We start from the raw sequence: 25,336 nt of genomic DNA, 5'->3' as shown, positions 1-25,336 counted from the left end.
GGGCTCTGAGGGACTCGCCAACACCTTTCCTGGTGGCCACCAGTGCTTTTAGAAAGCGGGCGGGGCTAGGAGGGACTTCTGCTCAGCAGGGCTTCTGATTGGCTGTGCAGATGGAAAGATATCCTGTTAAACAGGACTTCTGTTTGACATGCTGAAGACCAGTGTTCCCTCTAAGCTGAGTTAGCATGAGCTAGCTCACAGATTTTTAACCTCCAGCTCACGCATTTTTGTCTTAGCGCAGGAAAAATGGCTCCAGAGCACTTATACAGTAGCTCACTTTTTTTTTTCAAATTAAGCTCACAACTTTAATGGCAGCAGCCCACAAAGTAGAATTCTTGCTCACAAGACTGCAGCTTAGAGGGAACATTGCTGAAGACTTACTCCTAGAGTTCTACATGACCTCCCTCTCTGACATTTTGTAGTTGGCCACACCTCCTTGCAGCAGCCGGTTTTTGGTTGTGATCACCACCCTTTGTTAGAATTCCTACGGTGCCCCCAAGCACAAAAAAATCGGAGACCCTTTATTTAAAGGGTACCTCAGAGGATGAGCCCCACCCACTCCCAAAGGGTCAAATGGGGGCCTTTTGAAGATGGGGAAGGTCTAAGAACTTTTTTGGTCCACTTAAAATGGTGTCTTCATCTGGATTGCAAAATGGGAAACAAGTTCTGATGGGGCAGTGCTATAAGATGCCAAATGGTCTAGTGAGCTAAACAGGAATGAGATAGCAGCCCATCAGTCTGCAGGGCAAGGTTTTCAGTAGGACTGTCAAGGCTGCCTTTCTCCCCCTGGCAGGCCAAAAGTCAGCTGCATTCAGAGTGCACCCAGGAAAGATGTGTTGTCTGAGGACACCAGACTGGGTAACAACCAGCCGCTTGAGTATGCCCCTCTTGGTTCTGAAAAGCTTGCTTTGAAGAGAAGCTGTTTGCTCAGCTAAAGCCTGGCTCCAATAAAAAAATGCAGAAGCGTCTTCTGACCTGCATTGTGGGATGATACAATGAGACCTGTGTTCAAATCTCAGACATGCCCTGCCCAGGGGATAACCAAACTTAGAAGAAAAGGGTGTGGTTTTATCTCAAGAGCATATTTCATATGCAGAAAGTCCTGGGTCCCTCTGCAGAGGGATGTATCTGTGTGTCTAGCAACGCCTCGCCGCTCTGCCTGGACTGGAGAAAAATCAAAGGAACATTTGCCCCTGCTGTTGTACCTGGTGCTGTAAGGGGATGACTTACTCCGTTTTTCCTGCCTACTCAAGACATAAAACAGATTTGCCTCCTCATAAAACTGAGTTCATGTTCACATACAAATCTGTGTAATGATCTCGGCAAGGCATTACACAAAGCCAACAAGACCCAGATTAGAGGGTCTGTTTAATCCCTCTAAACAGACAGTGAACGGTCAAGGACTGGAACCTCCCCTCTCCAATCTGTTCCTCAAACTGGATGTGTGAGAAATTCTTTCCCTTTCATTCAGAGTGCATGATACCCCTTTTCCCTTCTGGAACTTTACGGTGTAGCGACGGGACTTCAGTGCACGTGACTTGTGTCTTGTGTGCTGTGGCCAATAAAGAAGCTTCTTGGAAGGGAAAGAGTCAGCAGCTGGGCTTCCGGTCCCTTTCTTCCCTATTGGACCTATAATTGTGTCCAGCCGGTGCTGGGGGAAGGAAGGCCAAGTGGCCATGTGTCTTCTTAGCGCATGCACACACACACTGCTCTCAGCAGTTCCCCTCTTTTTTGAAATACACTTAGTCTGTCAGGAAGTGCTTGGGCTTTGAGCATGATGTGCTGCAAAGGGGCTGAGCCCTCCCTGTATAGTCCCAGGGCCTTATGACTGGCCAGTTCCTTTCCCTTATCTCTCTCTGGAAGCTCCTGGGCATGGAGAACTTGAGCACTGGAAGTGTTGAAACCTGATGTTCAAGAGCCTACTTGATCTTGCCTTTAAGTTTGGGCTCCTGATTCTGACCTTTGACTCTCAGCCAATACTCGACCCTGCTTCTTTTTTTTGCCTCTGGCCCTGGCTGCCAGAATGGCTTGCTCAGACTTCAGGCCTTCCACACGGCTGGCTCTAAGTTTCTGGCTGCATGTGGATCCCTTCATGGCCCTGGCTTCTTCCCCAGGTGTGCACGTGGGGTTTATCACGATGCTGCAACTAAACAGATTCCTTTGGGCCCTGGCGTAGTCGAAGGCTGCCTGGAGCAGGCTGAGGAAAGCTCTGTATGTGGGGGGAGGGGTCTGTAGGAAGGAAAGAGTTTCCTTCGCCTGCTTTGGGTGCCCCAGACCTCATCGCTCTGCTTGGCTGTCATCTGTTAGTTGAGAGAGCTGTTTTCCTATGAACTTTTAAAAAAATGTTCAGTGAAGGGTCCTTGTGAGTGGAAAGATGCCCCACAGTTCCGCCTAGGCCAGCTTTATATCTAATATGGATGCTCTCTTCTTGGCAAGATCTGGGTACCACATCTGGGAGAGAAACTGACCATAGCTGTGGATCTGGGGTCTTCCATGCCTCTCTTTTTGGTTCAGTGAGGCCCACACAGGAGGACTTCTGTGCTAGTTGACTGATGAAGGCCTTTGCTTGGATATCCTGCTGTGAGTGCCCAAATCTTTTTGTGATGTCTGTAGCTTTGTCCCTGTGACAACAACGTCCTCCTTCTCACGCTGGGCTAGGTTTGCTTGTTGCATTACAGGAGCAAGCAAAGCACCCCTTTCTGGTGACAGCTCACTTCAGACTTGGTTGGTGGAGTGGAAGCTCTGGCGTGTCCATGTAAGGCCTGCCAAGTCCACAGGTTGAGGTCATGGTGGCAGAAACTCACCTTGTCCCACGAGACTTGGGCCACGCTGGGAAAACGAGTTAATATTCTACTTGATTCTTCTGACCTTGGCGGCACTGCAGAGCCTGGCAGGCCGAGTGGCTAAGAGGATCACCTGGCAGCACTGGAATAATCGCTGGTGCAGAGGCTAATCCTTCCTCGGCTGCTGCTTCTCTTGTCCACCTTTGCATGAGGTACTGGGTCATGTGAACCCCAAGGAAACAGAATTGTTTGTTTAGCCCCGCCTGGATATTCAGAGTACAATGCAGCTGCGGTCACGATTGCTAACCTGGCGCAAGCCAGCACAGTCCAGTCTTGCTCCAAATTGACATGTTTGTTCCCACCTGGTGGTGCATAGGACAGCTCCGTGCCTGAGACCCAGACCCCATGTGACCTACAAGTCCTGGCTGCATGCTTGATCCCACCCATTCACACATGCAAGCCACCCCTGCCCTTTTAAGCATGCTGAATTCCATGTGGCCCCTCCCGGAATCAGCGCAGCATGGTTTCTGGGCCAGCTGGGCTCAGAGTGGGCTGTTGTTCTTGTGCTATCTGGATGATGCAGAGGCAGCAATATGCCTTTCCAAAACACTGAGCCCTGCAGTGCCTGTGGATTAATCCTCCCTCACTGCCTGTGACAGGCGTGCCTTTCTCCAAGAAGGGAGTATGTAGCCTTTCTCCAAGGCTAAGTATATAGCAGTTCACTCCCAATCCCTGCACAAAGCCTCTCCTTTCCTGGACTTCAATAGCAGCTGCAGGCCGAATTCAAACTAGCTCTGGTGACTGGAACCACCTGGCAAATCGGAGAGTGCTGGAGAGGTGCTGATGAGAAGGGTTGAGCCTCCCACACTTCAGTGGGAGCCGGCAGCTGATGGAGGTGATGCCAGCCGTGTTGCCACCTGGGATCACCACAGGACTTGTTGCTGTGTCTGCTGCAGCTCCTCTTGGCCAGCTACCCCTGGCTGGACTGGCACTTGGCCTTGTTCTCTTGGGTGCACAATACACTTGTTTGGGTGTCAGCTGTCCAGATGGCAACATTCTTACATCCAGCGACAATAACCAGCTTATTTCACCACCAACATTAAGTCTGTTCAGAAGATTCATCAGCAAGGTCTCGGGGAACGAGCTGCGGAATGCTTCCAGGCTGGGAGGAAATGCAAAGTTCTCACTGAGCTTGGCTGCCAACACAAAGAGATCACAATCAGCTGGTAAAGCATAATCACCCCTTGGCAGTGTTCATTCCTGCAATGTTGCCACAGCAGGGACAGGAACTGGTGCACAGGAAATGTGGGCTCAGATGCAGCTGCTTCTGAGATTGCACTTTGGAAGGAAGCACTGATTTAAAACATGATGTTGGTGAAGCAGAAGCACTCGCTCAGGGACTCTGCATCAACACAGCCGTGCAAGGGAACTGGGTTGCTCCCTGCACAAGGCAGCTCTGAAACTGCCAAAGCTGATCTGCGGGGACAGGCAGCCCAGAGTTGATGAGATGCTGTACAGTATGGTGCACAGGCCGAATCCTGCACACAAGTGTCTCTGCACACCAGAATCACACATGCAGCTCTTCGAAGGAGGAGCTGAAGAGCCAGGCGGAGGGGGAGATTCACCTGCAGTGCTTGGTAACCAAATGCGATCCATTTCGAATGCCAGAGGGCCAAAGACAAGGGACTGTGCCGAGGAATCTGGAGTTCTCTAGACTCCCCTCTCAACCTCACTGCGTCTCAGTGTACACCTGCTCCATCGGTGCCCTTTCAAAGATGGCTTCCCCAGATAGCAGCTTCTGTTTCTTGCACAGGCTGTCCGGGTCTGCTGTCAGCACCCTTCGTGTGATTTGAGGGTGGATAAGTGTGCTGAGTGGCAGTGCAAGCTGGGCTGTCTTGCACAGGCTGTCCAGGTCTGCTGTCAGCACCCTTCGTGTGATTTGAGGGTGGATAAGTGTGCTGAGTGGCAGTGCAAGCTGGGCTGTGAATCAGCCTGGCCATCGTTGTCCTTCCTTCTCAAAGATCTTGGTCCGGGAATTAGACTGAGAAAACAGCGAGTGGAATTCCAGGCTTCACAGGCTGGCCCTTCAGGGCTTTCCTTGCCTCCTCAGACACCCTGAGCATATCTGGGGAGAGGGGGAGAGAGCACAAGTGAGCAAGCAAGCTGGTATTGCCAGTCTCTATGCAATAGGAATCTCACCCAGCCAGTTCTGTTGCTTGTATTCCTTGGAAGGTGTTGACATGAGTAATTGCACGTTAACCCTTGGAAGGACTGCTGCAAGTTCCTCAAAGAGATCCCTCTCCAGACCATGTTTAGCTCTCAGATACCTTGCAGGTGGACATCCAGAGAAAGGAGCATGGTGTTGGCATTCTTGCTTAATGTGGCCTGTGCTACAGGCCAAGGGGCATGCATCCTGGGGAATTTCCTAGCCAGCTGTAAGCGATCCAAGCTGGCTAGGAAATTCTTCTTGTGCCTGGCCTCCAGGAAAGCCCAGCACCTACTCAGGTCTCAGCATTATAGATGGCATGGGGAATGTCCTTCAGTCCCCCCCCCCCCCCCGCACCCGCATACACCCGACCATATGTCTGCCCGTTGCTCAGATCTGTTTTCCCAGGGCTACAGTGATCAGAATCTCTAAAGGAAGCCATCAGCTGTTGGCGTTTTCCCGGATTCCTGTGGTGCAAGAGTCCCTCTGTTAAAGAGTCAGATTGTTTTAAAAAATGTACTGTATGGTGTAAACTAATAGTTTAGCAAATTGGACTCGTGTGTCACAAGCAGACTTCCAGATGCTCTAGGGAAGTGATGGCACAGTTGCTGCTACAAATAATTTGATAGTTTCTGAGGGCAGCCACATTGGTCCCTCTGTACAGGGCTCTGGAAAAGGCAGCTGAAGAAATCATTAAGGAGTGGCTGATGGGGCATGGAATTCTGTCTTGAAAAAATGTGAGCAAACCAATCAGCCATTTACTTTTCAGCTCTGAACCTTGTAAACTGTGGGTTATACCCAGAATAGGATTTGTGCTGGGGTGTGTGGGCAGAGATGGGAGGGGGAATTCCACTCGCAGGTAGATGGAAAAGCATTTTGTGTTTCCATGCCTGGCAGAGCCTGGAAGCGGGCATTCATGGGAGGGCAAGTCCACCCTTTGTGCTGCTGCCAAGGTCTTTGGTGACCCGCAGGGGCTGGCGATTAAGAGCTGGCACACAGCTTTGGGTTGCCTTGGGCAGCTTCTGTTCATATTCCCAGGACCCATCCCCCCTTGCAACTGTGCAATTCTAAGTGAGGTTGGTGGGGGGGGGGGAAAGACTTGAAAGCTGTTTTCCTGGTGTAGCTGTGGTTAAAGAAAACCCCAAACCTGCTGCTCCCTTCTACAACTGGCTCTTCCAGATAGGCTCAGAAAGGGCTGAAAGGGGCAGGCTAATTGGTGAGGAGGGCTTGGGGCTCACACTTCTTCCCAGAGGGGCTCAGTCTTATACCCAGGTCTTTGGGGGCAGAGCCCTTGGCCCACTTTCCAGCTCCGTTTTGTTCCGTTGAACGTAAAACACTCAAAGGAAAGTCAGCCACAGTTTGGGTCAGCCTGTGCTTAGAATGCTCTCAATATGTCAATTTCTTCTTGTGGCCCTGTTTACCTACAGGAGGGGTTCCCAAATTGGTGCCTGTGGGCACGATGGCATCTGTCAACACCTTCTTTGGTGACTGCCAGGTATTTTCAGAAAGTGGGCATGGTCAGATAGAGCTTTTGTCTAGCAAGGCTTCTGATTGGCCACTGCAGATTTGATTGGCTGTGCAGATTTTTTTTTCTTAAAGCTGTTTTGGCAGCAGCTGCCACCATGACACAAGTATCTTCACAGTGTGACTCAAGTCACGGAGAGCCGGTTTGGTGTAGTGGTTAAGTGTGAGGACTCTTATCTGGGAGAACCGGGTTTGATTCCCCACTCCTTCACTTGCACCTGCTGGAATGGCCTTGGGTCAGCCATAGCTCTGGCAGAGGTTGTCCTTGAAAGGGCAGCTGCTGGGAGAGCCCTCTCCAGCCCCACCCACCTCACAGGGTGTCTGTTGTGGGGGAGGAAGGTAAAGGAGATTGTGAGCCGCTCTGAGACTCTTCGGAGTGGAGGGCGGGATATAAATCCAATATCTTCTTTTTCTTCTTCTTCATTTTGTGGTTGGCTCCGCCTCCTGAGACAGCCATTTTGTGCCCATGCTCACCACACTGTATCAGCATTCCAAAGGCGCTGCAAGTTCAAAAAGGCTGGGGACCCCTACCCCAGACTGTTGCCACCAGCATCTTCGGATGGAGCTCTGTGGCTCAAAGGACTAGTGAAGGCAGTGGGATCCCTTGGGTCCTTCTGCTCAGCAGCACTTCCTGCTGATGTCCCAGAAGAGGGTCTCTCACAGCCATGTCCATGCCCAGAAGGTACTTAAGCATGATAATCAAATCTCTCTTTAAGGCTCTTTGACGCCTCTTAGCCATCTGCTGACCCGACTCCCATATGTTGGTCAAAGGCATCGGCAAAATCCAGGCAGGCAGTGGTGAAGCTGCTGTAGGCAGCCTGCTGAAAAGACCAAATCACCTCTCCGCTCTTGTAGAAAGAAGGATGGCTTCACAGAATGGGCTGGCTTTAAATCAAGTAAAGGAAAGGAAAGGTCCCCTGTTCAAGCACCAGTCATTTCCCACTCTGGGGTGACGTTGCTTTCACAACATTTTCACAGCAGACTTTTTACGGGGTGGTGTGCCATTGCCCTCCCCAGTCATCTCCACTTTCCCCCCAGCAAGCTGTGGACTCCTTTTACCCACCTCGGAAGGATCGAAGGCTGAGTCAACCTGAGCTGGCTACCTGAAACCAGCTTTTGCTGGGATCGAACTCAGGTCATGAGCAGAGCTTAGGATTGCAGTACTGCAGCTTTAACACTCTGCGCCACGGGGCTACATTTAAATCAAGGAGAGCTCTGTAAATCAGGAACACCAACTGGGTGGGTCTGCAGATGGTGCTGGACTAAGATCAGGTGGACGCGGGTTCAGGTCCCTACTCAGTCATGAAGTTCACTAGGCACTTGGGGCCAGCCTCATATGTAGTTGTGGGGCTAATACCATGGGACTGCCTGTATTGCTCTCCATACCTTTGAAGAAAGAGTTAACAAATCGCATTAGAAGAAAATGATCTGAATGACCAGTGGGGAAAAGGTTGATGTGACTTCCCCTACTGTGTATTTCCTAAACAGTGAGGAGGCTGTTTGTTCCTCTGACCCCTCCACAGCACGTTACAGTTGGCTTCTTCAAAAGAGCCTTTCCCCTTGCCCAGAAGAGTGGCCTCCCATCTGGTGCTTTCCATTGCTCCTCCTCCTGTATTGCTGAGCTCCGGCATCTCCTGAGACCCTGGAGAGAGCGTGGCTGCCAGTCTGAGCAGAAGAGGCTGACCTGGGTGGACTGACTCCACCTAAGGAAGCTTCATGCGCTCACTTTTGCTCCTTGCAGGCCCTGCATCCTTCCAGACGCAGAATTTTCCACACAGAAATTTAACAATATTCAAAACAAAGTTTGTAAAAAGGTTCGGAATGATGTTTTAAATATTCAGGTGTTTAAAACTGATCCCACCCCCTCCTTTCCCACTCGGCTGTGCTCTCTCCCTCCTCTTGGCCACAAATGCTCAGCTGCCCAGTGATCCAGAAGAAGAGGCCAACTCTCTAGCAGCCAGGGGTGGGGGTGTTTTAGTCCCTGCCACTTTAAATCAAGAACCACACAACACGTTTGTTAGGGACGTGGTGCTGGTGGCCAGGGCTGTGCCTTGAGGTGCGCAGCAGCTGCGTGTCAGCGTCACTCTTGGCTTCAGATATGCAGGCCACTGTCACTTCGGAGCAGGCACACTTTGGGGGGCTCTCAGCATCCCGTGTCAAAATCTAAGCTCCGGCTGATGGATTGTGTTGCCTCCCTAGAGAGCGGATGCCCTGACCGCTGCCCAGGCTGGCACCCAGGAGATGCAGCGAAGCGTCGAGGAGCGAGTGAAGGAGCTGGAGGGCCAGAGCTGGCGACTGAAGGAAAGGCTGGCAGAGCTGGAGGACCAAAGGAAGGAACTTGAGCGAGAGAAGGAAAGCCTGCGAGGAGAGGCGGCCCTCCTGGAGGCCCGGGTAGCGAAAGGCGAGGTCAGCTCCAAGGCTCAACCCTGCCCATGGCCATTCCCAGGCCCAGCTGAACAAGGAGAAAGAAAGGAGGGCTTGGGAGGCAGCCAAGGCTGGGGAAGCAAGGGGGGGGCTTGCCGGAAAGTCTTTCTCTCAAAGGGGCCTGCCCAGCCCAGCCCACCCCCATGGCAGGAACTGGAGGGGAGGAGGGCCCCAGAAGAGAGGGGGGGGCATTATTCTGCAGGAAAGGAGGCGCCATGGTTGCCACGTGGGAGGAAGACGGGGGGAGGGGAGCAGATCCTGACCCTGTGGGCAGTAAGGAAGGATGGTGTGCTCTACTTGCATGGAGGCAGAAGTATTTCATTCCAGGAAGCTCCAAGGGAAAGACTGGCCCTCCCCTGGGAAACCCTTTTTCTGTTCAGGCTTCCGTCTTTGGGAAGCCAAAGGAGGAGAGAACTATTGAATCCTTTTCAAATGTAACTAGAAAGCCAAAGTGGTGCAGTGAGCATCAGGTCAAATTTAGACCAGGCAGGGAAGAGGCCTGAGTCTGAATCCCCACTCACGCAAGGAAGCCCATTGGGTGACCTTGGGCCAGTCATGCCCTCTCAGCCTGGCCTTGGCCCCTGATGGTGGGGGGGGGGGGGGATGGGGAGCTCCAGAAGCTCTGCCTTGAGAGCTCCATGGGAGAAAGGGATCCACAGCAACTTCTGTTTTCTGATGGCAGAATGACAAGCTGCACTTGGAGGAGGCCTTCGCACGTGCCAAAGAGGAGAGCTGGGAGTTGGCATCAGCCAAGAGCTCTTTGGAAGTTCAGCTGGAGGAGGCACAGGTAAAGAGAAGACCCTTCTTTAGTGGACACAGTCAGTCCTTCCCCCAGGAGTCTGCAATGGGATCTTCTGCACATTGCCTGTCGCTATATAGAAACCCCAGGGGAGGTGGTGGCTTGGCGATGGGGAGTGGCCGGGGGGAGTGGGGAGTCTTTTTCCTGAACCTGATAGAAGTGGGCATGGTGCTTTCCAGAAGAACAGAGACTGGCCCCTTCATGGAGTTGCCAACCTCCAGGTTGGGATAGGAGACCTGCTGGAGTTGCAAGTGGTTTCTAGGCTATGGAGATGGGTCCCCTTGGAGGAAAGGGCAGTTTTGGAGGCTGGGCTCTGCAGCGCCAGACCCTGCTGAGGCCCCTTCCCCTCCTCAAACCCTGGCCTCCCCAGGCTCCACCCCCAAATCCCCAGGAATTCCCAACCCAGAGCTGGCAACTGTACCTCTGCCCTAAGAGCAGCTATTCCCAGTTACCCTCTTCCTCTGCTGTGGCCCCCCCTGCTTGGGAGAGCTGTCTTTGGGGTGAAGAATACTGCAGCAACCTGTGTTCGAGTTCCATGCAGTCACTTTGGTTGCAGAGGAGCCTCGCCCAGCTGAGCCAGGAGCAGCAGCGGCTGACTGGGCAGCTGAAGGACGAGGCGAACCAGAAGGAGCAGCTGAGCAGGGCAAAGAGCGACTTGGAGAAGGAGCGCCGGCAGCTGGATGAGACCATTGAGAAGCTGCACAAGGAGGCAAGTCAGCGCTGGAGGTTGGGCAGGCGGGGGAAGCACAGAAAAGCCCCCTCTTCCCCCCCCCCACCCCGGACAAAGGCAAGGGTGGCTGCCGGTGGAAGAAACAAAATTTAAAAATGTATAGCAAACAAAAGATTTTATAGTAGACAGAGATGTGAGTCACATAAAGGAGACGCCCCCCTCGCCACATGAACCCCCCCTCCACCTCTGCCTGTCCTGCTGTGCAGATGGATGGAGCTGCTCCTGCTCCATCCACACTCCTTGGCGCCTGCAGAGGCAGGCAGCTGCTGAAGTCAAGGGCCTCCTTTGGGCACTGCGTGGCAAGGGCAGCTCATGCTGGGCAGCTTGTCCTCAGGGCTCTCACCTTTTGGCAAAAGGATTTGGCGAGGCCACGTTTCTAGCTGAGAGGTCAGGAGAATACCTGGCAAATGCTCTGAACATCCCCCTCCCCATATTCACATTCCCCTGTTTGCTAGATGGCTGAAATCATGGAGGTTTCACGAGCGTCGACCCTGGAGCTGCAGAACCAGCTGGATGAATATAAGGAGAAGAATCGCAGGGAGCTTTCTGAGACTCAGAGGCAGCTGAAAGAGAAGAGCCTGGAGGCAGAGAAGGTGCGCATGACGGCCCTCAAGATGCAGGACGAGGTAAACGGCGTTGACCCTCTTTTAACCTGTGGCTGTGCGATCATCCTTGGTGCCAGTTTGTGCTTGCACGTGGGAGAGAGGGAGAGCACCCAGACCATGTTCTCATCTGGGCTTGGTCCTTCAGAGCCATTAATGGCACATGGCCGGTAATGGGCAAGAGGGATGGAATCAAAGGGAGACGGGCTTGAACTGGTTAGGAGGAGGATGACACCAGCGGCCTATTTTTGCAAACAGGAAGTAAAAGACTATGGCTGATTCAGATTTGAAAATGAGTCACTGACAAGTTTAGGATGTAAATAAAATCCATAAATAAGTCATAGAACTGGAGCCTCCGCATGAAGAGAAGCTCCATTCCTCACTTACAGCCTCTTCCAGTAACCAGCCAGGTAAAGATTGGGAAGAGGTTTAGGGGTCTTTTGTCCCAAGATAATGGGGTCATGGAAACAAGCTGTAGGACCTGGGGCTCCCCTGAAATTACAGTTCAGCTCCAGAGATCATTTCCCCTGCAGAGAGGGGATGCTTTTGAGGGTGAGATCTGTGGCAGTGTCCCCACTGAGTTCCCTGTCCACCCCAGGCTCCACCCCCAAATCTCCAGGAGTTTTTCAACCTGGATCTGGCAACCCTACCCCTTGCCAATGGCCAGAGGCACCTGGCAAGCCTAAAACCATCCTCGCCTAGGAAATCATCTAGTCTGAACATTCTTCCAACATGCCATAAACATTACTGGAATGCTGCCATCTTGTGGCTACCAAATTATTGCCAACGAGTCACAGAGATTTGCGCAACATTTTCTGCTTCCAAATATCAAGATTGCCAGGGCACAAGTTGTCTAGCGTTAAAGAGCTCTTCATCAGATACGAGCATCTGACAAAGGGAACTTTTGACTCCTGCAAGCTCATAACACCCCGGAAAGCTAGTTGGACTGTATGCAGCTCCTGGACTCAAGCTGAGCTCTTCTGCTGCAGAGACCAACGTGACCACCCGCCTGGAAGTATTTGCTTGTGAGCAGTCCCATGTAAAAACATTGTATGGGGCCGGTCATCTGCCTGATTGTCTGGAGCTCTATCTTTGAGCATGATCAGAGAAAAACCCAGAGCCCTCGACTCCCCGCCTCTTCTCCACTAGTCTCTCACCCGCTGGATGTTTCAGTACCGATTGACCTCTGGTCCTGCTGGTGGAGCCACCCTGGAAATGATGTTGTTTCCATTTTAAATTTACCAAGCGAAGGTGCTCTCTTATAAAACTCTCTGATAAAGTTAGGTCAGAAGCCCCAGATGTTATGGTGGAAGCTAAAACAAGGTAAACTAGGCTTTCTGGCATAGCTGCAGTTGTGTGCTGCAAATGAGCTGTATTTCCACAGTATTATTTGTGTGTTCCTCTGTTTCATGCATTTTAATCTGTCTCTTGCCCCACGCTCTCATTGCCTGAAGACGCCACTTTTTCCCCAGTGTCACCTGCAAGCCTGGTCTAATGCCATTTCCGCAGTGGTGCAGCCAGAAGTCCAGCGTGTGATCGAACCTTCACAAGTCGTCTCTGTGCTTGTGTTTGCGTTCTCTTTCTGTGCCTGCTCTTCTTTCTCCCCCTCCCCCCGTTCTAAGTCTCTTCTTTCTTTCCTACAAAATGAGGCACATATCCCAAAATGGCTGTTTACACATTAGCTGGACATCTGAACCCTCATAATTATTCAGCTGTTGCCTGGATTAGAGTTCACCTGCACCAACAAGACGGTTGAGGTATGGGCTCTCAAGAGTCAGAGCTCCTTTAATCTAACAAAGGGAGTGTTTGAGTCTCGAAAGCTCATTCCTTTGAACATCTTGTGGGTCTCCTAAGGCGCTACTAGACTTGAAACTAGCCGTTCGTGCTCCTCGTGTCTGAGGAAGGGAGCTCTGGCTGTCAAAAGCTCACACTCCAAAACACTTGCCGGGCTCTGAGGTGCAACGGGGCTCTAAAATCTAGCAGTTCTCCCACAGACCAACATGGCCCCCCCTCTGAAACTCCTTTAGTCATCTTTCACGCCAGATGGGTTCTATCTACAAATAATCAATAAAGCAAAGATGTAAAATAGATTCAAAGCTCAGAATACTGAAACTGAAGCTTCAAAAGCAGGCCAAATGGATCAGAATATCTGACTTTCCTGGGGTGGACAAAAACAGGGCAGGGTGGAAATAGAACATGAGAAACATCTCGGTCAAAAGTCCAGGATGGACTTTGCCATGTACTGCCAACAAAATAGAGAAGGCCTCGGATGGGCCTTCCTCAGGAGGGTAGTTCATAAACAGATTGTAACTTCAGGAAAACTTTCCCTCAACACCACCAGCCAAATCCTAGAAGATGGAGGCATCATCAGAAGATGGGAAGGAGGCATTCTGGGCTTGCTTGCTCCTAGATCTGTGCCCTGGCACAAGGCAAGTGTAGGGTTGCCACATCCCCCCCTTCCCCGTCTCCAGCAGGGGGTGGTTAAGGTGCCAGATCCAGGTTGGGAAACTCCTGGAGATCCCGGAGTGAAGCGTGGGGAGGACAGGGACCTCAGTGGGATACAATGCCCTCCAAAGCATCCATTTTCTCCTTTGTAGCACGGAGATATCTGTAATTCCAGGGGTTCCCCAGATCTCACCAGAAGGCTGGCATCTCTAGCTTTGGGTGCGGCAGTGGTTCTTTGCATCCTTGAGTTTGGCTTGGATTGGGAGAAAGCAGATTCCCATAGGTAGCTGGGCCTGTGCAGAATACAACTTGGACTTCATGCTACCAGTAGAAATCCTCAAGGATGTGCTAGGTGGTACATGAGACACAGAAGGACTCAGGTCCCTGCTGAAAGCCAAGGTTGTCTCCGTTTCAGATGCGTTTTATGGAAGAGGAGTTAAGGGACCACCAAAGAGCACAAGATGAGGCTGTTACAAAAACGCAGCTTCTGGAACAGACGGTGAAAGCCTTGGAGTATGAACTGGAAGCCAAAAACCACCTGAAGGAAGACCGGGCAAGACAAGCCAAGATCATGGAGGTAGAAAACCAACTCTGGGGGTGGGCTGGGGTGATGATATTTTTTTTAGAGTTGTGAAGAGGACCAGTCTGCTGTTCTGGCTTCCTTGTTTGAGCAGCTTGTTGAATCCTTTTCATGTGCTGCTTTTCACCCAAAGTGAAAGAGAAGGCAGACTTGGCTACTTTTTTTTCCCTCCTGTATTGCGTCTCTTTTTGCTCCCAATCAAGAAAGCTTCATTCTTTGCCTCCTTTCCGACCTCTCAGAGGGGTCCCAATTGAACACACCTATGTCATACAGGCCTGGCTGTTACGGAATGGGGCCCAGCTTTCCAGTGTCTCCCTTTCTCTTTATTCTGGCAGTCTTGTGAATGAGAGCAAAAGTGTGGATGCAGAGCAGAACCTCTTCCTGAATCCACCCTATCACGTTACTTCAGAGCCCCCGGCAGACGTTGTTGCCCCAAACAACTGGGTGGGCTACTGGTGCATCTGGCCACTCAGCTGCTGCGCTTCCAGGCAGCTGGAGACCCTTCCCCCTCTCCTTTTCCAGAAAGAAAAATGTCAGAGCCTGTGCTTTGTGCCTGACAAAGACTTCTGGCTCTGTGGCAGATGTGAAATTTGGAGCCTTGGCCTTCTAATGGGTGGATGCCAGCCACGATTGCACCAGTACGTGAACCCGGAGGATGCTTTGTTATAAATAATAAATTTGGGTTATTGGGAAGGTTATTGTTGTTCCTGTTGAACTGTACTGTTTTGAATGATGACTTGTAAACCGCCTTGAGCCCTGAGGAAAGGTGGGATATAAATGTAATAAATGCACACATAAAATAGTTACTGACTTCTTTGCATAAAGGATCTCCGGATGAAGACAGAGTTAATGTACATTTGGGAGGCTTTCTTCTCTGATTGGACTTCTAACACAGATTCATCCAGATCTGAGCAGATTTTTATTCATCCAGATCTGTGCAGCTTTGGGAAGAGCTGCTCAGTAGCTGCATGTTAAGACGGAGCGAACCCATGTTGCCTCTCCTTTCAGGACAAGATGTCCCAGCTGGAGCTGGAGCTGGAGGAAGAGAGGAATAATTCAGACATTCTGTCAGAAAGGATCAGCAGGTGTAGAGAGCAGGTACCGGTCTATGTATTTCTATTTCATTTTGTGATATTTCTGGCCAGTTGTTGATGCGCAGAAGAGAGAAGAGCTGCTTGTTTTATGTAGAGTGACTGAAGTTCTGTGTTTGTCACCTCTAGCCAGAGTGAGTGGGTGGGTGAGTGAGAGGTATTAACAGATCAGGGTTATCGACAAGCTTTACGTTGGACACAACTCCCTCTGTGCAGGGCAGCCTTCTACACTGAGTCAGACTGGGTTAGGCATTGTCTGTTCTGACTGGTTGTGGTCCTCTTGGTATCAGGCACAGAATACTGGCAATAGCCCTTTACCTTTGGGTTTGTCCCCAGCCTCTGGTATCCGACGATAGACTGTTTCTGAGTGGGGAGGTGTCGTTTCCCTGCTATAGCAGCCAGTAGTAGCTAATGGACTTGTTCTCCATAGATTTGGCTCTGTCCTCTTTAAAAGTAGTAGCTGATGGACTTGTCCTCCATGGATTTGGCTCTATCCTCTTTAAAAGCCGCTCCCAAGTAGCCATCGCTGTATCCTGTGGCAGTGAATTCCCAGAGGTAACGGGGGATGAGCAAGACTGCTGTCAATTCCAGTCACGCCCCTTTTGCCATTATGTCACAGTCCTTAAGCTCATGAGGAGGCTGGAGCTCTCCCAGGATCACAACTGAACTCCAGAGAGGCCAGTTCCCCTAGAGAAAATGGGGTCCCTGGAGGGTGGTGTCTATAGTATTATACCCTGCTGAGCTCCCTTCTCAGGCTTAACCCCCAAATCTCCAGGGATTTCCCAACCTGGAGCTGGCAGCCTTATGGGCCTTCAGAGCAGCATTGGTGTGGTGCTTAATAAGGCTACTAGCATTGTTGAATCACTCAGGGACTCTGCGGTCCAGGCCTGAGAAGCAACCTCACGGGCTGAGGCTAGAAACTGCTGCAGGTCAAGCAGAATTTGGGTCCTGCTTCAGTGGCTGATCCGTCTGGAGGGCACCCACCAAATTCAGGTGGTGGTCACTGGCAGACGCAGCCCGGCCTTGGCAGTATCAGGGTTTGGGAACCAGTTCACAACTAGCAAAAGACGGAGGTTGCTGACAAGAAGCACATCTGGCGTGTCTTGGCAGCACGGAGCACCCAAGTTGGCTGGCCCCTTTTCCCATCTCTCCAGCTCAATTGTATTCATTCCCACTTTGAAGGCATTTGTTCTCGTTGCCTTCCTGAAGTTCTGCCATTTCCCATCTTCTCCTGCCTGGGAGCGCTCTTGGTGCACCGCCTCTGAAGCAACAAAAACCAACAACAAAACCCCAAACATGAATTAATTGACTTCAGAGCAGTTTCGAGTTGCTGTGCGGGAGAGAGCTGTTTCCATGGCAATGGCAGAGTAAATGAGCAAAGGATGAAGTTACACTGACAGCGTCGTTCATTTCCTTTGGCAAAGCGGTCCCAGTGGATGGTGCGCACCTGCTCCTCCCTTGGCGCAGGTGCGTGGAGGCAGCAAAGGAATATGTGGGAAGAGAAGGATCCCTTTTGGCCAGGCAGGCAGCCGCATTTCTATTAGCTCCCTTTATTGAGCAGCTGAGCACTTCTGCTGAGTCAGCCGCTTTGGGAAAACAGCAAGGTGGAGGGTTTATTTCTGCCCTCCTCCTTTTCCTTGCTCAAGACCTCGCAGAGAGAGAGACACAGAAGGTGGGTGCGCATTGGGAGATGGAAAACGGCGGCTGCAACAGGCTCTCCTCACGGTTATTAGAAATCAAATTACTTTTTCCTTGACATCTGGCTCCCCAGCTGCTGCTCGCCCTGAAACAGGCCCAGAGTGCCACTGCTTCTATTAACGCCACGATGCATCTGACCCATGTCTCCTTGCTAGCTGGGATCACCTCTGCCTGGAGTGGCACAGATTGAGACTGGCTCTTCTGATGGAAGGAGCTGGGGAGGAGAGGACTGGCAGCTGCTCTCCTTCCACCTGCTGTGGTGTGCCCAGTCTGTGGAGAGGAGCTGCAGTGGAGATGCGGGGGGAGGGCTTTTGCTTTCACTCTCTGCCTCTGGTCTTTGCCCTCTTGCCTCTCCACTGAACTTGTGGGCATCGTCAAATCTTGTGGCTTTGCATGCCGTAATAAACGTAGCTCACACTCGTAAGGAGGGCTTTACGGGTGAAATAAACACATTCATGTCATTGTTAGCTGCGGCAGTCAAATGGAAGCTCCACAGTCAGAGGCTGCCTGCATCAGGGAAAGCAGTCCTGTTGGGTGGCCAGCAGCCACAGGCTGTCCACTTAATTTTTAAAATTAATGTGCTCATTTTTGCTTCACTTGCACCCTGCTTTTCTCCCCAACGGGGACCCAGAGCGCATTACAACATTCCCCTCTCTTCCCTTTTATCTTCATAACCCTGTGAGGTAGGTCAGGGCTGAGAGAGCATGACTGGTCCAAGGTCACCCAGCCAGCTTCCAGAGCTTGAATGGAGATTCGAAGCCGGGTCTCTCAGGTTTTAGCCCAACACTTGGACCACCAGCCCCATGCAGAACAAGATGGATCGGGAAGCTAAGCGAGGTGGTTCTTGCTGGTTGTTCATCTTCTCAAGTTCAGATGGGGCTGCTGTCCAGCACTGGCTTCATAATTGGTTTCCAAGCCCCATCTCTCCCTCACTCGCCCCATAACTGGCACATTTAGCCCCCACCAGTTATGCTGCAGTGGGTCAAGGTCATGGTCATGGAATCACAGAGCTGGAAGGCACCTCCAGGGCCACTGAGAACCCCAAACTCTCAAAACTGCAACTTAGAGGCAGCGGCAAGAACAGGACTGAAAACGAGCATCTGTGGGTCTAAGAACTCCCTTTTACTAAATCAGACCCACCTTGGTCCACCAAAGTCAGTATTGCCTGCTCAGACTGGCAGCTGCTCTCCAGGTTTCAATCACAGGTCTTTCAGTAGAGAAGCCAGGGATTGAACCTGGGACCTTCTGCTTGCAAGCAATCGTTCTACCACTGAGCCATGAGCCATCCTCTATAATAAACACGTGGAGCTGCCTTTTACTGAATCAGACCCTCAGTCCATCCAGGTCAGTACTGACTACTCAGACTGGCAGCTTCTCTCCAGCTTGGTCTCTGGCAGGGAGGGGGTCTTTCCCATCATCTACTCCCTGGCCCTTCCTAACTGGAAATGCCAGGGAGGAGAGGAGTGTGATTAGCTTAGGGGTACTGATGCTGAGAGACCAGCAGGAAGTCATGGCTAAATAAGAATCCTTCACGAGGCTGGAAACTCTGGCTTCCAATCAGGAATAAGCATCAGTCGCCAATAAAAGCAGGTGGTAAATAATTGGGAACTATGTTCACTGACAGCACAGCCATCTTGAGAGCCGAATGGTTTTGGTCTTCTTTGCAGGGGTCGGCAACTTCCCCTTGTTTTGTCCTGTGTAAAAGCATCCAAAAGCTACAGAAACTGGATCCCTGTAAGGAGGGGCTACTCTCTGTGGCGGTTATCAGGTGGTACTTGACTTCAAAGCTCTCTGTTGCTATGGCCTGCAAGCTCTTGTGAAGCGTCAGCATCAGACTGATAAGCTTCTTCGAGTCCAGCCATTGGACAAAGGACTGTACTGCTCCTTTGACTGAAGCCTCCCTGAATGGGCACTCCCCCTGCAGGGCGGGGCTGGAAAAGAAATGTCCACTCATTGAACTGGCAGAGAAAAGCAGAGTGTTTAGCTGAAACCAGTTGAACTGGGATGCAGGGAGTTAGGATACGGGCTCTGTGACGGTGTGGCGTAGTGGTTAAGAGCACAGGGATATAATCTGGAGACTCCTCTCCCACATGAAGCCTGCTGGGTGATCTTGGGCCAGACACAGTTCTCTCAGAACTCTCTCAGACCCGCTTGATTCATATGGTAACTGTTGTGGAGAAAGGAAGGGAAAAGTGATTGTACGCCACTTGGAGAATCCTTAGGGAAGAGGAAAGCAGAGTATAAAAACCAACTCTTCTTCATCTGCTCAAAGGAAGCTTCTTGCTTCCACTTGTTCTCCATTGGTATAGTGTTGATCCCAAAGCAAATCTCACAAAGGCCCAGGACACCTCCTGGCTGGGCTGTCACCAAAAGGATTCTGATGCTTGCAGAACATGACTAGAACTTTTCACCTGTTAGGAAAGTGGAAAAGCCCTTAAAAGCACTCCTTTCCATCCGTTATATTGTGACACATTTTGCACCACGACTCAAACCTGAACATAGATGGACTGGCTGCCCTAACATGAGACCTAGCAATAGCAACACACATTTTTCACAGCCTCAGAGCACACTGAAGACACAATGGCTCACTGTGCAGAAGCACACTGTGACCGGCTAAATTGAACACACTCTGTTTTTAAAGTGGCATCTTTTAATTGGTCGCTCATTATCCAGAATGTTCTTTTATTTTGTCTGGGCCTCGCAGAATAATTATAGTAGCATTGTCTGCATGACCCAATAACTGGGCCTTTCCAATCCGTCAGTCAAGGGCTTGCTTATCCATGTTCACGTCCTGTATGGAAAGACTTCTTTGCATGCAGCCGCATGTATGGGAGCTTCCTCAGTAGCATAAAGCCATATTTTGGCCCTGTCCTGCATCTCTGTCTCTAACACGGGCTGTAGATGCTCTACATTGTTTTGCCTGTTGGAGCTCATTGGTACCCTTTAAGACCAAAAAAGTTGTATTCTGGCTATAAGTTTTCTAGTGTGGGTGCACACGCAAGGATATACTCAGAATAAAACTTTGCTGGTCTTAAAGCTGCCACTAGACTCAAACTATTCTGCTGCTTCAGACCAACACGGCCACCTGAATGTGTCCCTTTGTGTGTGTGTGTTCAAGTCACTTCTGGCAACACTAAATTAATGACTTCCCAAACATCCTATAATTAACAGCCTTTCTCAGATCTTGCAAGCTGAGAGCCCTTGTGCTTTCCTTGACTGTGTGCCTTCGACTGTTCCTAGAATGATTGTCTTTTCCAGGGACTCGTCTTCTCATAATGTGACCAAAGTACAGAAGCCTCAGTTCAGTCATTTTAGCTCTTAGGGAGAGTTCAGCCTTGATTTAATCTTTGTTGTTGTTGTTCAACTGCGCAGTCGAGTTCGACTCTTTGCGACCCCATGGACCAAGTCACGCCAGGCCCTCCTGTCTTCCACCATCCTCTGAATATGCTCAAATTCATGTTAGTTATATCAGTAACGCTGTCCAGCCATCTCATCTTTTGCCCTCCCCTTCTTTTGCCTTCTGTCTTTCCCAGCATCAGGATCTTCTACAGGGAGTGCTCCTTTCTCATTTAGTGGCCAAAGTATTTGAGCTTCAGCATCTGACCTTCCAGGGAAAAGTCAGGGTTGATTTCCCATAGGACTGACTGAATTGATCTTTTTGCAGTCCAAGGGACTCTCAAGATTTTTCTCCAGCAACACAGCTCAAAAGCATCTATTCTTCTGTGATCGGTCTTCCTTATGGTCCAGCTCTCACAACCAAACATTACCACTGGGAATACCATCGTTTTGACTATACTTTTTGTTGACAGAGTGATGTGTCTGCTTTTTATTATACTGCCCAGGTTCACCATAGCTGTCCTTCCAAGGAGCAAACGTCTTTTAATTTCATGGCTACAGTCACCATCTGCAGTGATCTTGGATCCCAGAAATGTGAAGTCTGTCACAACTTCCATGTCTTCCCCTATTTGCCAAGGTGTGATGGGGCCAGATGCCATTATCTTAGTTTTTTTGATGTTGAGTTTCAAGCCTACTTTTGCGCTCTCCTCTTTCACCCTCAACAAGAGGTTCTTTAGGTCCTCCTCACTTTCTGCCATTAGAGTAGTGTCATCTGCATATCTGAAGTTGTTGATGTTTTTCCCGGCAGTCTTAATTCCAGCTTGTGCTTCATCCACGCTGGCATTCCACATGATGTATTCCGCATATAAATTAAATAAGCAGGGTGACAATATACATCCTTGTGGAACACCTTTTCCTATTCTAAACCAATCAGTTGTTCCATATCCTGTTCTGACAGTTGCTTCTTGACCCTTATACAGGTTTTTCAGGAGACATGTGAGGTGGGCTGGTACTCCCATCTCTTTAAGGACTTGCCACAGTTTGTTGTGATCCACACACGTCAATGAAGCAGAAATAGACTTTTTCTGGTACTCTGCAGGGTTGTCCCATGCTTTCTCCATAATCCAGCAAATGTTGGCAATTTGATCTCTAGTTCCTCTGCCTCTCCGAAACCCAGCTTGAACTTCTGGTAGTTCCCGATCTACATACTGCTGAAGCCTAGCTTGTAGGATCTTTAACATGACCCTGCTGGCATGTGAAATGAGTGCAATGGTGTGATAGTTTGAACATTCCTTGGCATTACCCTTTTTTGGGAATGGAATATAAACTGACCTTTTCCAATCTTGTGGCCACTGTTGCGTTTTTCAAATTTGCTGACATAATGTGTGCATCACTTTAACAGCATCGTCTTTTAGGACTCTGAATAGCTCAAATGGGATATCGTCATCTCCACTCGCTTTGTTGTTAGTAATGCTTTCTAAGGCCCATTTGACTTAACACTCATTTGTCCCTTTACTTAGCACTAAATGCTTGCACTGAACACTGCAAGGATAGCATTCAAAACCACTTCCGAAGGCTGTAGGATAAATGTGAGCAGGGGTACTGTAGTGGCTAAGATGCTGAGCCAAAAATCAAATGCTCAGATTGGACATATGTCATGCAATCATTTGGGGGCCTGAGGCACACCATGCTCTGTCTCCAATACGACTGTTTACAGGATCATTGTAAGGATTACAAAAGTGAAGAACTTGCACACTGAAAGAGCTGCAGAAATGCTATCAAACGATGGGTGCTGAAATGAAGGCCACGTGTAGTTAGCAGTTTGGTGATTTCCGCCTTTTCTGTCTCTCCGCCCACCCCCCCATCCCAGATAGAACAAATGAGAAACGAACTGCTTCAGGAAAGGGCTGTGAGGCAAGACCTGGAATGCGACAAGATTTCCCTGGAAAGGCAGGTAAGAACTCCAGCTTCCTTTGAACAACTTTTTCTGTGTGTGTGTGGGCTTGCACCTGGAAGTCATGTCAGACTTCTGGTGATTGACCCCTACTGGGGGCCTGGAGGATATTCAGAGATGTGGCTGAATAAAGCCTGCTCCTGTCCTCCTGGCTGCTGGTATTTCGAAGAGGTCTTCCCTCCAAGAGAACTTGCCAGAGTCAATTTTGCTTAGCTTCCAAGATCTGACGAAATCGGGCTTGCCTGGGCTATCCAAGTCAGGGCCCTTTGAGCAATATTTTGAACACCAGAATGGGGGTGAAGCCATATTAAAAAGCAGCACCCCTCTGAGCTTGTGCAAGAACGTCTTCCTGTTCTGGCTGGGATCCCGCAGGATTAAGGAGCTGGGCCTCCTTTCAGGGGAAGCGTCTTTCCCCAACCAGCTTGTTTCCAAGGCAGTTAAGCTGGAAGCAGCCTGGGGTTGTCTGCAGGAGCACAGTGCCCCCTGGTGGTAAACACATGCATCTTAATTATCCCAAATGGATACTCTTCCTTCTCAAAAGAATCCGCTATTCCTGGTAGATTCAAGTGGGCAACCATGTTAGTCTGAAGCAGGTGAATACCAGAGGCACCTTGAAGACCAACAGGGTTTTATTCTGGGTACAAGCGTGCATGTGCGTGCACAAGAAAGGTCGTACCTTGGATAAAACTTTGTTGGCCTTAAAGGACTTGAACTTGATTCAACTATTCCTGAATTAAGGACTCTGTACGAAAAATATCACCTGCATGGTTTGAAATTCAGGCTATGTTGCAGCTCCTAACTCTGTCTTTCAAGTTTTCCCAACTTACTGAAGTCTTCATAACTTTTGAGGCAATCTAAACAAGGTTAAATATTGCGAGATCCAGGTTACACTAACCGGCTGAGGCAGTCAAGAGGGGTTCATACCAAAAAGATGAGTTGGGGCTCAGGGCCGCTTCCAGCCTCCCCGTGCCTGCATTCCTTCCACATGCAGGAGAAGTATAGTGATGTGGTGGTGAAGCAAAAGGCAGGTCTGCACATACCCAGATGCACTATTGTCTTTTAACTCCCACTACCAGTTATTTGCTTGATTAAACCTGCACTCTTGCTGTGGAGTCTGAGCCTCCCCATGATTTGGTCCTTCTCTTACTTGCAGAGAAACCAGACTGGCAAAGCCTTTTTGATGGTAACCCCCGGCCTATGAACCACCCTCTCCCATAAAATTGTCTTGTTCCTTCTTGATACCTTTTTGGGATCTGATAGTCAAGCCTCTTAATTGCTGCTTGCTATAACACATTATTGTTTAACACAGGGGTGTCAAACTCATTTGTTATGAGGTCAGGATCTGACATAAATGGGACCTTGTTGGGCCGAGCCACTTTGGGTTGGGCCAGGCCATGTCGGGTCAGGCCGTGTGCGTACCTATTTAAAATTAGGTAGAAGATAGAAACTTTATAAAGGACACAGACAAACACAAATATATACATATTTTAAAAACATGCTTAAAACGTTAGCACTCGTTGGTCTTAAATGTGTTTTCTTTATATTTCTTCCGTGGGATCCAGGGAACTGGACAAAGGAAGCTGTGGATTTTCCCTTTCTGCCCCAGGGGACAGGGGAAAGGAGCCTCAGCCAATAGAAGGGAGAGAGGCTTGGCTCTGTAGCTCTGCTGTATGACTGAGAAAAACAAGCTCTGCCTTCCTCCCTTCCTCCTCATGGGAGGATCCTCAGCCAATGGAGAAAATAGAGGTTTTGCTCTGTAACTCCTATATGATTGAGCAAGCCTTGCAAAGCAAGCTGTTATTCAGAAAGAAGCAAGAGATAGGGAGAAGGAAGCAGATGACAGCCAGTTGCTCAGGGGCCTGATAGGAGCCCTCCAGGGGCCTGATTCTGGTCCACTCTTCATCCACACTACCCATCTCCTCTCCTGCAGCTCTGCCCTCTGGTTCTGGTGAAATATTTATACCAGGCAGCTCTTGCAGTTGTTTGCCAGAGGTGGAGGAGTCTGGGGCAGATGGATCTGAGACATGGCCCCCAGTCCACTAGATGTTTCCATTCGTTTCAAGGAGAGACGCTTCCCTGCGGGTTTCTGCTTGGATCTTATGCTTTGAGCACCGAAATATCTTGTAATTCATAATTCATACAAACTCCTCTATTAAAGCTACTCTGCATATCCTTCCTGCAGAACAAAGATCTGAAAAGTCGAATCCTTCACCTTGAAGGCTCCTACAGGTCCAGTAAAGATGGGCTGCTGGTTCAAATGGAAGCCAGGATCGTGGAGCTGGAGGAGCGACTGGAGAACGAGGAAAGGTAAAGAAAATGACCAGATCCTGCAAAATCTGAGAGTCGTCTTGAGTAAATACTGAGTCTGGGATGGCTAAATGACCCCTGCATTTTCAGGGCTGGCCTCCCTCTGAATACAATTGCTGGGAAATGGTACAGGGCTTGACAACATTAGCCATGGCTGAGGACTTCATTGTTCTGATTCCCCTGATTGCAAAGCCTGGCACCCTTTATCCTTAACCTCTCCGGATGGTGTTAAAAATGTTGTGAACCGCCCTGAGCCCTACTTGGGGGAGGGTGGTCTAGAAATCAAATCAATAAACAAACACCAATAGAGAGCTTTTTTCCTGTTCCAAAATACTACATCTTGAACCCAGGTCTCCCAAATAACACTAGCCCCCCTCAAGTAGGTTCCCTAGAAAGGCAGTACAGAAATATTTTGCAATAAATATTTTTCCTGTGGCTCAGATTTTACTTCCAACAAGAGAAGGATGTCCTTTTCCAGTAAGCAGGCAAGCAAGCAGAGAGCCTCTCTTTCCCACTCAACATCTCAGTGCGCTCTGAAAAATGTAGTCACCAAGACGCTGCCATTTTAACAACCAATACCTGTGGGGAGCTACATTTCCCACGGTGCACCTCAGCAAGGTGCCAGGGAAGGCAAGCAGAAGACCATGGGGGAAAGCTCACTGCCCACCTGCTAGTTGGCTGGGCACCATCAGCAGCAAGGGCAGCCAGGGTCCAGTTGGGGGTGAGCTCATGGGTGGGATCTGTGGGCATATGTATAAGCCTCTGCTTGGCATGCAGAAGGTCCCAGGTTAATTCCTGGCAGCATCTCCAGTTGAAAAGATCAGGTGGTAGGTGATGGGAAAGGCCCTGGAGAGCCG

The 25,336-nt window shown here is 50.0% G+C and overlaps 1 protein-coding gene across 1 annotated transcript in view; it reads left to right on the top strand.

The window, feature by feature from the left end:
- The window catches only part of CGNL1 (cingulin like 1), a 43,843-nt gene that overhangs the window by 12,690 nt on the left and 5,817 nt on the right, over nucleotides 1–25,336 (top strand). The window contains exons 8-15 of the mRNA XM_060259818.1: nucleotides 8,713–8,919; nucleotides 9,620–9,724; nucleotides 10,293–10,445; nucleotides 10,922–11,092; nucleotides 13,929–14,090; nucleotides 15,102–15,191; nucleotides 22,089–22,172; nucleotides 24,355–24,479. Coding sequence (XP_060115801.1) covers nucleotides 8,713–8,919; nucleotides 9,620–9,724; nucleotides 10,293–10,445; nucleotides 10,922–11,092; nucleotides 13,929–14,090; nucleotides 15,102–15,191; nucleotides 22,089–22,172; nucleotides 24,355–24,479 — 1,097 coding nt within the window. The remainder of the gene's footprint in view (nucleotides 1–8,712; nucleotides 8,920–9,619; nucleotides 9,725–10,292; nucleotides 10,446–10,921; nucleotides 11,093–13,928; nucleotides 14,091–15,101; nucleotides 15,192–22,088; nucleotides 22,173–24,354; nucleotides 24,480–25,336) is intronic.

This window comes from Heteronotia binoei, chromosome 19 (assembly GCF_032191835.1).
Source record: "Heteronotia binoei isolate CCM8104 ecotype False Entrance Well chromosome 19, APGP_CSIRO_Hbin_v1, whole genome shotgun sequence".
NCBI classification, from domain to species: Eukaryota; Metazoa; Chordata; class Lepidosauria; order Squamata; family Gekkonidae; genus Heteronotia; species Heteronotia binoei.
Note: the sequence above shows the minus strand (reverse complement) of the source record. Positions and strands in the feature narration are given on the sequence as shown.